At 44.1% G+C, this 12,464-nt stretch overlaps 1 protein-coding gene across 4 annotated transcripts in view; it reads left to right on the plus strand.

Moving 5' to 3' along the window:
* Window positions 1–234: 234 nt before the first annotated feature.
* Window positions 235–12,464, plus strand: part of Paqr3 (progestin and adipoQ receptor family member 3) — a 33,257-nt gene continuing 21,027 nt past the window's right edge. For all 4 annotated transcript variants that reach the window (XR_013107862.1, XR_013107861.1, XM_076926445.1 and 1 more), the window contains exons 1-4: window positions 235–602; window positions 4,178–4,340; window positions 8,944–9,099; window positions 11,377–11,574. Coding sequence is in view for 2 of the 4 variants with exons in the window: in XM_076926445.1 (XP_076782560.1) it covers window positions 418–602; window positions 4,178–4,340; window positions 8,944–9,099; window positions 11,377–11,574 (702 nt within the window). In the remaining 2 variants the exon portion in view is untranslated. The remainder of the gene's footprint in view (window positions 603–4,177; window positions 4,341–8,943; window positions 9,100–11,376; window positions 11,575–12,464) is intronic.

Here is a 12,464-nt window from a genome sequence, read left to right on the forward strand (position 1 = left end):
TAAAAGGGCGGGACTAGTGGTGGCCCGGCTAGGAGGGCGGGGCTAAGGATGAAACACCTCTAGGAGGGCGGAGCCAGAGGTTGACTGGCTGGCAAAAGAAGAACTAGAGGCTCTCTAGCCGGGGGTAAAGGGCGGGGCGGTAGGCGGGACCTGCCGGTAAAGGCAGAAGAAAGGGCGGGCCGACAAGGCGAGGGGCGGGGAGGAGCGGGAGGGGCGGGGCCTCACGGCGCGCTGACGTCAGAGCAGGCTGCGACGCCGGTGGCCGGCGAGAGCTGAAGCGGCGGAGGTGTGTAGCGGAGCTGGCCTGGACAGACGCGGGCCGAAGCACCTAGCTCAGCGGCGGCGGCTCCGGGGTGGGGGCGCCAGCGGCGAAGCCCCCTCCCCGGGGAGGCGGGGCCGGGCCGGCGCCTGGGAACCATGCATCAGAAGCTGCTGAAGAGTGCGCACTATATCGAGCTGGGCAGCTACCAGTACTGGCCGGTCCTGGTGCCCCGCGGCATCCGCCTCTACACCTATGAACAGATCCCGGTGTCCCTCAAAGACAACCCGTACATCACCGACGGCTACCGGGCCTACCTCCCCTCCAGACTGTGTATCAAAAGGTACAGTGGCTGCTCCCCGCGACGCATCCTTTCCTCTCATGCTTTTTGTCTGCTCGCCCCATCTTTCTCCGCTATTCTCTGTGCGCATCAATTCCTCACCTCTCGGCCCTTTATCTTTCTGCTGCTCTAGCTCTCCTCCGCTGGTCCTTGATCCACTGAATAACAGTGATACCAACAGTGGTCATCGTTGCCTTCTCCACTGGCCCTTTGCTGTTTACAAAGCTCTTTTATATCCTTTTTTTCCATTTGGTAATCACTAGGGATACAGGTTAGAATCTTCCCCGCTGACAATGGCAAAACCATATTTGCTTTGTATACCTGAGCTTTGTTTCCAGGGCAGCACTGTGGGGATTCAGAAGTGTTGGCCAACTGAATGTCCATATAATAGCAGACAAGTCCACATTGCTGTGAATATGTATGTAGGAAGCCCTGATTCATTCAATCATCTAGCAAATGCGCACTGAGGCTCTGCTAGGTGGTAGGCACCATACCAGCTGCAGGAGGCGGGCATGGTCCTTGTTCCATGAAGCTGCTAAGGGCTAGCCTAAGTGGCAGACACTAAAGGAATAATTACACTATTACATAATAGTAGTTGTGGAAATGCTGTGTAGAAAAAAACTCTTAGCAAAGAAAGCTGAAGGGACAGCTGGACCAACAGAACACCTTAGAAGCCTCTGAACAAAATGGGTTTGTTGATTTAGAGCTTTAAAATGAGAGTCCCAGAAGCTTCTGTTTAAAAAGAAAATTTTAAAATGGCCCTTGTTTTCAGAGTAGCCTTCTATTAGAACTTACTGTGTGTACTGAAATTCTCACTCCAGCAGAAGTTTGGTACAGTACTCCAGGTCACTGGAGTGGCAAACGCTGCTTTCCACAATGTGGGTTGTTGGATTGCTCAACCAGCAACCTCATGTGCATTTATTGATCTTTGCAGCATGGTCTTTCCTGAACCCATTTCTTTTTGTACTGCCCTGAAAGTGTTTTTTGTGACATTGCTTGAATAGATGACCAAGTGGATGTCACAGTTTGAGTTTTGATGACTGCTTTATTTCTCCAGTGCTTCCTGTTCATAATTAAGCAATCAGAGCTAAGCCCTGCTGTCGAGGTGGTGGAAGCAGGCCAGAAGTGGGCTGCTGTGAACATTGTGTGTAGCCGCCCGAGGCCACAAGTCAACTGGGTTCACCTGAAAGGGGGGCTGGGAATGAAAGGGGAAGGAGGACGAGAAGAGATGAGGCCAAGACAAAGTTCTCTGATCAAGGCCCCAAGCTTTATTGTTCAGCTCTCAATTTAAAGGAGAAGACCCAACCCATAACCCCTCCTGGTTTCAGATGGGTGGGATAATCCATAGTCCCTTCCAGGTCACTGCAGGAGATGTCTCAAGGCAAGCCCAGGGGCAGTTCTGCTTCTGTGTTCTGGGCAGCCAAGGTGGGTAACTCCACCTAGATCCAGTCACTTGACCTTGTTGTGGTAAACAAGGTCTCTCAGGCTTGCTCATGGTGGGGGGAAGGTACAATTGTGCTCACCCAGCTGTGCTTCCTCTGTATTCTCATGTCTTGAGTCCGAATCTGAAGGAGTTGAAATCAGGACATATAAAACGTTAGATCTTGAGTTGTTGAGTCAGACACAAGTTAGCAAACCTGCCTCTTAACTGCTTCAGAAATTTGAGCAAGAGCTAACTTGTTGATTTTGAAGATAAACAAAATTTATGCGTGCCCAGCTTTTCTGACAATAATACTGTATCCTTTTTTGTGGGGAGGTACTCTTCCTACAATATTGATCTTATCCAAGTTGGGCCTTTACCCTCTCTTCTTCTAACCTTCAAGAGTCTCCCAGACAGATTTTACACGTGAAGAGAGATTTTATATGTCCATTCATTCTATCTGCATTCTGTTCCTGGGAAGGAACATGGATAGAGTATGTTTAGTTAATCAGGTTATACTGGGTTTCATAAAGTGAGTAGAGTTGCTTGCCAAAACAGTCCTGTAATTAGATGCTTCTAGAGCATTCTTTTAGTTCCTCCCCCAATTACAGATAGTCTTTATATTGATGGTAGTCAAGATAGAGTCTGTGTCTCCAAATACATGATATTCTTTATTCTTGATCATTGAGACTTCACTGTGTTTTGTCCTCATAAAGATGAGACTATGAAACCCATAGGGACTGCTGCAAACGGGTAGTTGTACATTCATGTTCTTCACAACTTCTGACTCAGGGCCTGGGGGAGATTGTCCAGTGCTTCGGAGCTTTGGCTGCCCTTCCAGAGGACTTGCCTTTGATTTCCAGCACCCACAGCTCACAACTGTCTATAACTCCAGTTCCAGGGAGGCCTGGTGCCTTCTAGCCTCTTGTAGGTACTGGGCACACATGTGATATACAGACAGACATACAGGTAAAACACCCCCAGATAGGAAATAAGAATAATTAAACCCTTTACCCTGCCCCCCAAAAAACTGATTTATTTTTTTAAACACTTTATCAGTATTTGTATATACATATATACTTATACATGTATACATATATAAACAATAATTAAATAATAAGATGTATTTAAAACATATGGGGGTTGGGGAGAGTGGGAGGAAGGAGAGAAAGGGGAAAATTATGTAAATACAGTGCTCATATATAAAATTCTCAAAAAGGAATCCAGTTTTTTAAAATGTTCAACAGATTAACTAGCATTTTACAGTATGAAAATAAATATGATCTATAATTATGAACAAACTGATTTATTAACAGCAAGGTGTTAGTTTAACAAAAGATTTGGTTTTGCTAGAGACATGCAGGAGTATTTAAATCTTCAGTCATGATATCACCTTATAGAAAAAACAAAGAACCATTTCCCAGAATTGCGAAAGATCTGGAAGCAGGAGCACCTAACGCAGCACCTTTCCTTTATGGAAGAAGACACTGACTCCTGGTCTGGATAATAGTCTTTGCCAGCCTGTGCTGCCAAGAAATTTTTTTTTTTTTTTTTTTTTTTTTTGCCAAGACATTTTTAAGAGGACAAATAGTACCCACGCACAAAGTAATCTCCCATTACTCCTAAGAGAGGCAAACTCATGCCACCTGAAGCTCAAACTGGTTTCAGAACCTGCATAGCAAAATTGCTCTGGCATGCCTGCCTGTCTTTAGGACCTCTCCAGCGGGTTCCTTTGTGTGTATTTTGTCTCACCTAGATGCACTGAACGTTATACATGTATTTAAACAAGTGAATAAGAGGTATTTTATGTTTATGCCTTAACTTGCACTGAACAGGGTCTTGGTTTACTGCCCCTGACAGTTTGCTAGCTAACTTCCAGTGATTGCACGCTTGCTTCATTTCTGGAGAAAGGGAGGGATCTGAGCAAGGACTCAGCTTTCAAAAGTGATGCAGTCGGGGGAAGAAAGTAGAGAAAGCAGTGAGGGTTGAAGGCCCAAAGCTGTAGCTTTCAGGATTAGTGCAAATGGGGGAAAGTCACAAAAATAGTAACCACACATACAGTCTTAGAAAGGCGGGAGGGGGGTGGGGGCCGAGAACTTCCCCCAGTCCTTAACCACTGAGCCGCAGTGAATCTGAACTGTGTTTGTTTTCTTTGTAGTTTGTTTATTCTATCCAATGAAACGGTAAACATCTGGAGTCACTTGCTGGGATTTTTTCTCTTCTTCACCCTGGGGATATATGACATGACATCCGTGCTGCCCTCGGCCAGCGCATCCAGAGAAGACTTTGTGATTTGCTCTATTTGTCTTTTCTGCTTCCAGGTGAGTCATTCCGCAAACACGCTTTGGGGTGAAGAGAACTTTTGTCAGGGATGCTTGCACAGTGATCTTCAGACCCACTGCTTTGAACAGCCCTGCGGAGGGCACATGGGACAGCTTACTCGCTTTCATAGCATAAGCCCACAGGAGCTGCGGCTCTCGAATATCTGGAAGTTGTTATTACACCAGTTTGTAATCCACTATGTTTCAAAGATGTGGGAACTGTATTCATCCTTCCCATCCCACCCCAGTCTGAGGCAGAGCCCCATTGTGTAGCCCAGGCTGGCCTTGAACTTGAATTTTCCTCAGCTTCCCACCTCATGAAATGCCAGGATTATAGGTATGCATGACCACGACTTGCTTTCTAATCTTTGTAGACATCTTGGTTCTAAGATGAACACTAGGGTATGAGTCTGACTGTACTCTCTTATCTGGCGAAAGTTATTATCTACTTAAAGCCTGCTTGGAAAGACTGCATCTTTCTGCTATTTAAAATATACGTGTGCCTCGGGTTTGCTGTGTTCACACTGCCTTTCTCTCACTGCCGTACCTTGCTGGCATTGATCTAATGCTCCAGTGTCAGTTTCCTTAGATCCTTTTGCAGTTGTTTGGTTTCAGATTGATTGCATTTTATTTGTTTTTAGCTTTTGTGTTTATTAGTTATGTTACACTTATATTTTTCCAAGGATCTATAGAAATATCTTTAAATTTAACATTGAATAATTTTCAAACAGACCATTTTTTGTTACTGAAATTAGACTTTTGCTTCTACAATATATTTTGATCACCGTTTCCCCTCCCCAACCTCCTCCCAGATCCTTTCCACCTTCCTACCCATCCAACCTCATGCCTTTCTTCTCTCTCCTTAGAAAACAGGCAAATAAACAAACCAGAGATGAACAGAAGAAACGGGGAGGAACAAAAGAGAAGTGTGCACACAGGCACACACACACACATACACTCACAGACGTACACATTCATGCAAAGCCTATAAGCGCATGGACACACACAAGAAGAGGCACATATTCCTGGAACGCCCATAAAAACACAAAATCAGAAACCATAATATATGCGCATAAGACAAATAAGGTTAGGAAAAGGCTCAAACAAATCATTAAGTTATATTAAAACAAACCTAGAAATTGCCATGCAGTTCATTTTGTGTCGTCCGGCCAGCGACTGCTGAGCCGTTGACTGCTGAGCGCTGTCTCCGGCTGAGCATGGGCCACCTTCAGATGTGGTTTGTATACCCAGTGTGACTCTGTCGGAGAAGAGTGTTTCCTTTGTGAATGGTTAACGACTGGAAATAGCTTCTGGGAGGGATGGGGATTTGAATTTACTTCCTCTTCTCAATGCTGGTTCCTCATCTGGCTTAGGCCTGTGCAGGCTCGGGGCATGCCAACACAGTGTGTGTAAGTTTATTTGTGTATCAATCCCGTTGTGTCTGGAACACAGTCTTTCCTAAGGTGTCATCTGTCCCCCTGGCTCTGATATCCTTGACACCTCTTCTTCTGTAGAGTTCCCTGAACCATGAGAAAGATTTGATAGAGACATCCCATTTAGAACTGGCATTCAGTCTCCACACATTGTTCAGCTGTGGGTCCCTGCATTTGGTCTGTCTACTATTAGGGGAAGCTCTTCTGATGATGACCGAGCAGCAGAATGTCATTAGAACTCGTTATATTGCTGTATTCTCTTAGCAGAACAGTTGTCTTTGCTTTTCCCCACTAGGTCCATGGCCTGTCTAGTCCCAGGTTCTTGTCTTCCCAGGCAGTGTTGGGCATGGGGTCCATCTCATGGAGTGTGACATCAATCCAGTCAGATAGTGGTTGGTTACTCCCGTAACTTTTGGGCACTGTTACACTGGCACAATCGAAGTGTTCAAATAGACCATTTAAAAGCAGGAAATAAATACAGGCCGTAGCCTGTTGACGTTTTGATGATTTAAAAGAACTTGGAGTACAGAGCCACGTGAAAATGAGACGGAAAGGCAGCACCACACTTGCTCCTGACAGACTTAGGCCAGGGCTCTGCACTTGGAGAGGAGAGCCAGGAACTGACTGGTTCTCAGGACGCATACTGGTTTTATTACGTCTTACATTTCAGACCTTGTCATTTTGCTTCAAACTTTGGTCGTAAAGGACTAAGAAACATATTAGAAACATCTTAAATTCAACCAGGAAAAATGCTGTGTGAAGGGCCAGAAGCAACAGACTACTTAGTGTTGTCCAGACTTACAGGTTTTCATCTTCCATCTGAGTCCTGGGGTAGCAGAGAAGGAAGGAAAATAGGCAGCTGGCAAGGGCCAGATCGTGCCAGTGTGTCGGTGTACATGGATGTATACTGTAAGTTATCCTGCCAGTGTGCTGATGTACGTGGACGTACACTGTAACTATCTTCCCACTTTGGCAGTGAAACACGCCATAGGATGCTTTCTACTGGATCTGAAACATACATATTTGCCAAAATCCTAATATCTCTAGGAACTCTTAACAAGGGCATACACCTCTTCAAACAGAACATAGAAATTATAGACTCACCTTTTAAAATATGGAGTGCTTTCTTTTTGATATCGTAGTTTTTCTTCCTCAGATGCCTCTCTTCACAATGAGGTCAAATTTATTACTGCTATTTATAATTTCTATCAGTTACTACACATGTCAACAGTCAAGCAGATCAAAGTTTAAGAAGGAAAAGAAAAGTCACCTGAAGTCCCACTCCCACGGGTAGCCTTGGACAGTCCCCGGTAGAACTGTCGTGGCAGTTCTAATAGACATGTGTACTCATGGCTGCCTCAGGTCTTCCTCTCTGCCTGTCCACTGGCTGCTTCCAAGCTGAGATCATTTTGCTGCCTTCTTGTTGTTGCCTCTCGCATCATTCTGTGTGGTACTGAGATCGTTCTCTCTCGGTGAGAAGTTCTGCCATGGTGTTCTCCAGGCTTATGCTTGTAAGTGCAGGGTTAACCACAGAACACAAACGAGCGAGACACATGACTAGGCCAGCCACCTATGGTGGCTTAATAGTCAAAAGCCACATGTCATTAAAGGCCGTGACAGTAGATGAACTAAATCTTGGGTAAGTGTGGTATTACTGAGCATGGCCACCCAGTCTCCTCAAGCCGGCTAGGCTTGTTTAAAAACAAACAACTGGATGTTCATTTCCCTAAAAGAGCTAGCTGCTCGAAATACATCTGTCGGTTGGGCTAGTTTACTGTCCCTTTTTCTCTACTCCCAGTGTCACTGACTTGGTAAACTCACCATTGTTCCCAGGCCTGTGCTTGTCTAGTCTACACCTCTGTAAAGGTGGTTTTCATGTCGTCAGAAATTTTGTACCTGGGCTATAGTTTCAAAGTTAAAGCACCTTGTTGTATAGTCACTTTAATTATGGCTTGAAGAAATCTGCATTTCTTTCTTTGTTGGTTCCATATTTTTCATTATATAGCTTGTCTTTATGGACTCTGGCTGAGTGCTGACACAGCTCAGATGTCAGCTGTCCCTCCTATGACGCTTTTCCCTTCTGCCAGGCACACTTGCAGCCCCACTACATGCACCACACAGCCAATACTGTCTTCCCTTGCTTTTCTACGGTCTACACTGACTTCTATAGAAGCAGGGTTTCTCAAAAAAAATCTCCTAGAGTAGAAGTCTCATCTTTATATCCCTTGCACTGCATGACCCATTACAGGTCGTTGGCCAGTTACAAGTCCTCAGAGCAGCTGTCTGCATCAGTAGCTTTGCTGGCCATTGGGAAAACACACACTTGGTTTTTCATGGATATAATGAAGCCATATTTACTTAGAACTTTGAAGTCACCTATAGTCTTTAAGTTAAACAAAATCAAGTTGTAGCCAGGTATAGTGGCACATACACTAAAATGTCAAAGATTTATACGATCTGAAAAAAAAAACCAGAATATTGGCACAAATTCCAGCACCTGGGATACAGAGGAAGAGGGTCTCTGAGTTCAAGGCCAGCCTGGTTTATGTAGTGAGTTCCCGACCAATCAGGGCTTATAGTGAGATCTTGTCTCAAAACGATAACAATAAAGTATATTAATTATAATAAGTCAATTTGATTAATTTAAAGTATTTATCATGTATGTAGACATGTATATCACAGGTCCTTGGAACACGTGTTACGGGGACATGTTACATGTTATCAATAAGTTGCTCCTAAGAAATAGATTAAATGACAGAGCCTTGTATTTTTGCAGTGTACAATTCTGTATCCTTTGATCTTTCCTAAGGGATGTATGCTAATCTAATGACTAGTATAAAAGTAAACTCATTCATGAATCAGTAACCTTAGGAGGTATTTTGGAAATATTTGCATTAAAAATATTTGCATTGTACTATTTTCCCAATTTTGGTTATTTATTTACAGTTTGATGCTTTAAAATAATTGTAACTTTTAAGTTTGGTGATTGAGGTCCTCATTTTACTGATGAGCTTCAGTTAGTGGCAGTTTGCCCTATGATGAGGTGCATTGCACTGACATGTCCGTGACTTGCTGGCCTGACGTCTAAGCCATACCTCTGAGCACCATTCATGAATGGCTCAGCTTTCCGTTTCTCCATTTTTTCTTATGGTCTGCATTTCCTTTTGTAGGTCTGCATGCTTTGCTCAGTGGGCTACCATCTTTTTTCCTGTCATCGGTCAGAAAAAACTTGTCGGAGATGGATGGCCTTGGATTATGCAGGGATTTCTATTGGAATACTGGGCTGCTATGTCTCGGGAGTATTTTATGCATTTTATTGCAATAACGTAAGTGCTCAGAACTTTCACACTCTGTCTTCTATATAGGATTTGGAGTTTCTTGCACTGGTTCAGACCTATGAATGCAACTTAACAGGGGAGACTTACATGGAGACAAACTTAATTTTCAAAAGATTCCTGTGATCTCTGATATCTACTGTGGGTCCGTAGTTTTTTGGTTTTTTTTTAATTTTATGGTGGAAACTGACTTTAAGAATGGAGATACAACACAGAGAATGCAGCCCTACTGTTACACACTTTGATTGTTATTTCCTTTCACTGCACCTCTCTTTCTGAGCCCACTCTATGCTTCTCTCTCATCAGCAGCACATCCGCTGGGAGTTGTCATTCTTTCCCAGTGAGCAGAGTGTGTCCTGCCCAAGCTTCCCTCCCTGTGCAGTGGGTCCACTGAAGCCCAGTTTATAAATCTATTTTATAAAAGTCTTCCAGAGGACCCGGGTTTGATTCCCAAAACCCTCATGTCAGCTCATGGCACTCTGTAGCTTCAGTTCTGTGGGACCCTGCATCTCCTCTGGCCTCTGTGACATTAGGCATGTAGGTGCTGCACAAACATACGTGCTGGCAGAACACCCACCCATACACATAAACTTATTTAAAAAAATGAACTACCAAAGAAGACAGTCTTAGGCTTGAAAATGAGAGGACCATTATTAACTATGTATGTGATTTTCAGACATAGGTACATTATAAAATAGTATATCATTAAATACATATGTAATTACTGTGTAGATCAATTGGATTTTACTAATAAACTGATTGCATGTGCCCAGAAGTAAATAGGACCATTCTGTGTGCGACTGTGTGCATCCTTACAGGAAAGATGTGTACACAAGCCGCAGAGAAGGCTGATGTACAGTCACACCTAAACTGCTGCTCTATACTACACGGATTTTCTGTTTACCTCTTCCTAAGTATCAAAATGGAAAAATTATTTTATGAAAAATAAAAAATTAAATAGAAAATAGACCTAGAAAGAGAGAAGAAAACTGTGGCATTAGTAGTCCACAATTACGTAGAAGAGAAATGACTGTCTTCTCCCAGGCATCTATTGTTCTAAGCATTTAGTTTCTTTAGTGGCTCCTTCCTTTCAAAGGCTATAAACTGCTTTGAGAATGAGCCTAAAACTGGACCCTTGATCCAGATGGAACATTTGGGTTCACACAAGACAAACAGGTAATTTCTAGACGTGAGCAGCCCACAGATGCCTGGGAGCCTAAACCCCTCTGACTAAGTCCTTCATAACTCTTCACATATACTTAGCTGGCCCTAAACTCTTTTTGTCTGAGTGACCATTCTTTCAGGTTTCCCTTATTCTCCGCAAACTTGGGCCATCCTTGTTCAGGCCCTTTAATGGAAGCCCTTTATGTGCTTGTTCCTCAGGCTAGGAAGCCTTGAACCTTCCTCAGCTTTCCTTCTCAAATAGTCAGCTATTAAGACCTGGTATATCAGATATGTGTGTGTGTACAAACATATGCATACTCCATCCCAGTGTGTCTGTGTATACAAACATACATACACACTCCATCCCAGTGGATGTGTGTGTGTACAAACATATATCCACACTCCATCCCAGCCACATCTCTCCCACTTTCTCCCATCCCTTATCTACTGGTATCTGAACTCTTGCCTCAGTTACCACATTCTGGGCTTCTGGGTCCATGTCACCAACCCAGAATGCACCCTGTTCTTTAGTAGCCCCCAGTGTGTCAGTTTGGCAGAGTTCATCTTAGTCACATCTTCCAACCTTTGTCCAAGGCACCCTGGCCTCTCTGCTCCTTCTCCCAGCACACTGCGTCTGCATTTTTCACCAGCTTAAATGTTGTCTCCTGTGTGGAAGCGCCTTCAGCGGACCCACAAAACATTTACTATTGTTGCTTCAGTGGTTGTACACACTCTGTTTGTGACTTGGCCGCAGTATTATCATTACATTATCATCATGTTCTCAAGGCTGCACCTCCCACAGTCTAAGCTCAGATACCAGGAGAGCCCATGCCATAGGCAACCTTGTTCCTACAACATTCTGCCTGTGCCTAGCATGTAACAGGTACTCAGAAAAGGCTTTTGTATGATGAAGCAAGGGTGGCCTCTTACCAGTGTTCATTTTCAATTTTGGTTTGTAATCCTAAGAAACTTTTCAAAAACTTAACATTTGTATAGAACAGTCCTTAAAATGGATGGGGGGTCTGGTTTGGATATTACGACCGATCACTAAAGCCTGTAATGCTTAATGTCAGTGCCCAGATCGCTGTTTCCCTCTCATTCTAGTACTGGCGTCAAGTGTACCTGATCACTGTGCTTGCAATGATCCTGGCAGTGTTCTTCGCACAGATCCATCCCAGTTACCTCACACAGCAGTGGCAGAGGCTCCGCCCCATCATCTTCTGTTCTGTTTCGGGATATGGAGTGATCCCTACTCTTCACTGGGTTTGGCTCAATGGAGGAATCAGTGCTCCTATAGTACAGGTAGGTTGAGTGTGGTCAGAATTTTTCTTTATTTTGTCCTTCATTTTCATTCCTCGCTTAAAGCACTGTAATCGGGCCATGTAGGTAGCTCTGAATCCTTTGGGAGCGTATCTTTAGTTGCATATTGAGACATAGTTTCCAAAGCTATATAGATAAGCATACCTTTCCAAATCGTAAGTTAACCCCTGCTCATTACTGATGAGTCATTGTATGAAATAATATTCCTTTCTGTCACAGTGTATAAGTGCACATGTTGTTTCTGGGGACCACTTCTGAGGTTGCAGTTTGTCTGCTGGGCTAGTGATAAAACGGTAGACAACAGGTTACAGAAGTGGGAGAACTGGTTTCTTTTTAGGGTGAGGATGAGGAGCTGAGGAGGAATTTTTGGTTAGAGATAGGTAAGGGATGTAAATAAAAGCAGGGTTGAAGTGAAGCTAGAGTTGGAGACAGGTGAGAAATATTCACCGGTAGCTGGAACCGAAGGAGTCTGTTCAACCCTCCAAGAAGAATAGATTGAGAAGTAAAAGAAAAGCTGTTGATATTCCTCAGATCCTATGGAGAAGTGACAGGTGACAGGAAGAGCTCCAGAAGGGCTCCGTCTTCCTGCGGCTCACAGAAATTTGTTTCTGTGTTCATAGAAATTCTTGTAAAAAGGCTCCCAGTGTGTGCTATAGAGAACACTTGAAAATGCTGGATGTGGGTGAGTACGCCAGGAGAGCTGATGTGGCAGCTGTCGCAGAGCCCTTTGTCTGGACGTCAGTGGACTTGTCACTGTCCAGGAGACTGAGCTGGGAGAGGAAGGGCTGACAGTAGGGTTGCTGTTACTGTGTGAGGCTCATCAGCATAGGGGACCAGTGAAGAAAAAGGTGGTCTGTGACAGTGACACAGAG

This window comes from Arvicanthis niloticus, chromosome 27 (assembly GCF_011762505.2).
Source record: "Arvicanthis niloticus isolate mArvNil1 chromosome 27, mArvNil1.pat.X, whole genome shotgun sequence".
Lineage (NCBI taxonomy): Eukaryota > Metazoa > Chordata > Mammalia > Rodentia > Muridae > Arvicanthis > Arvicanthis niloticus.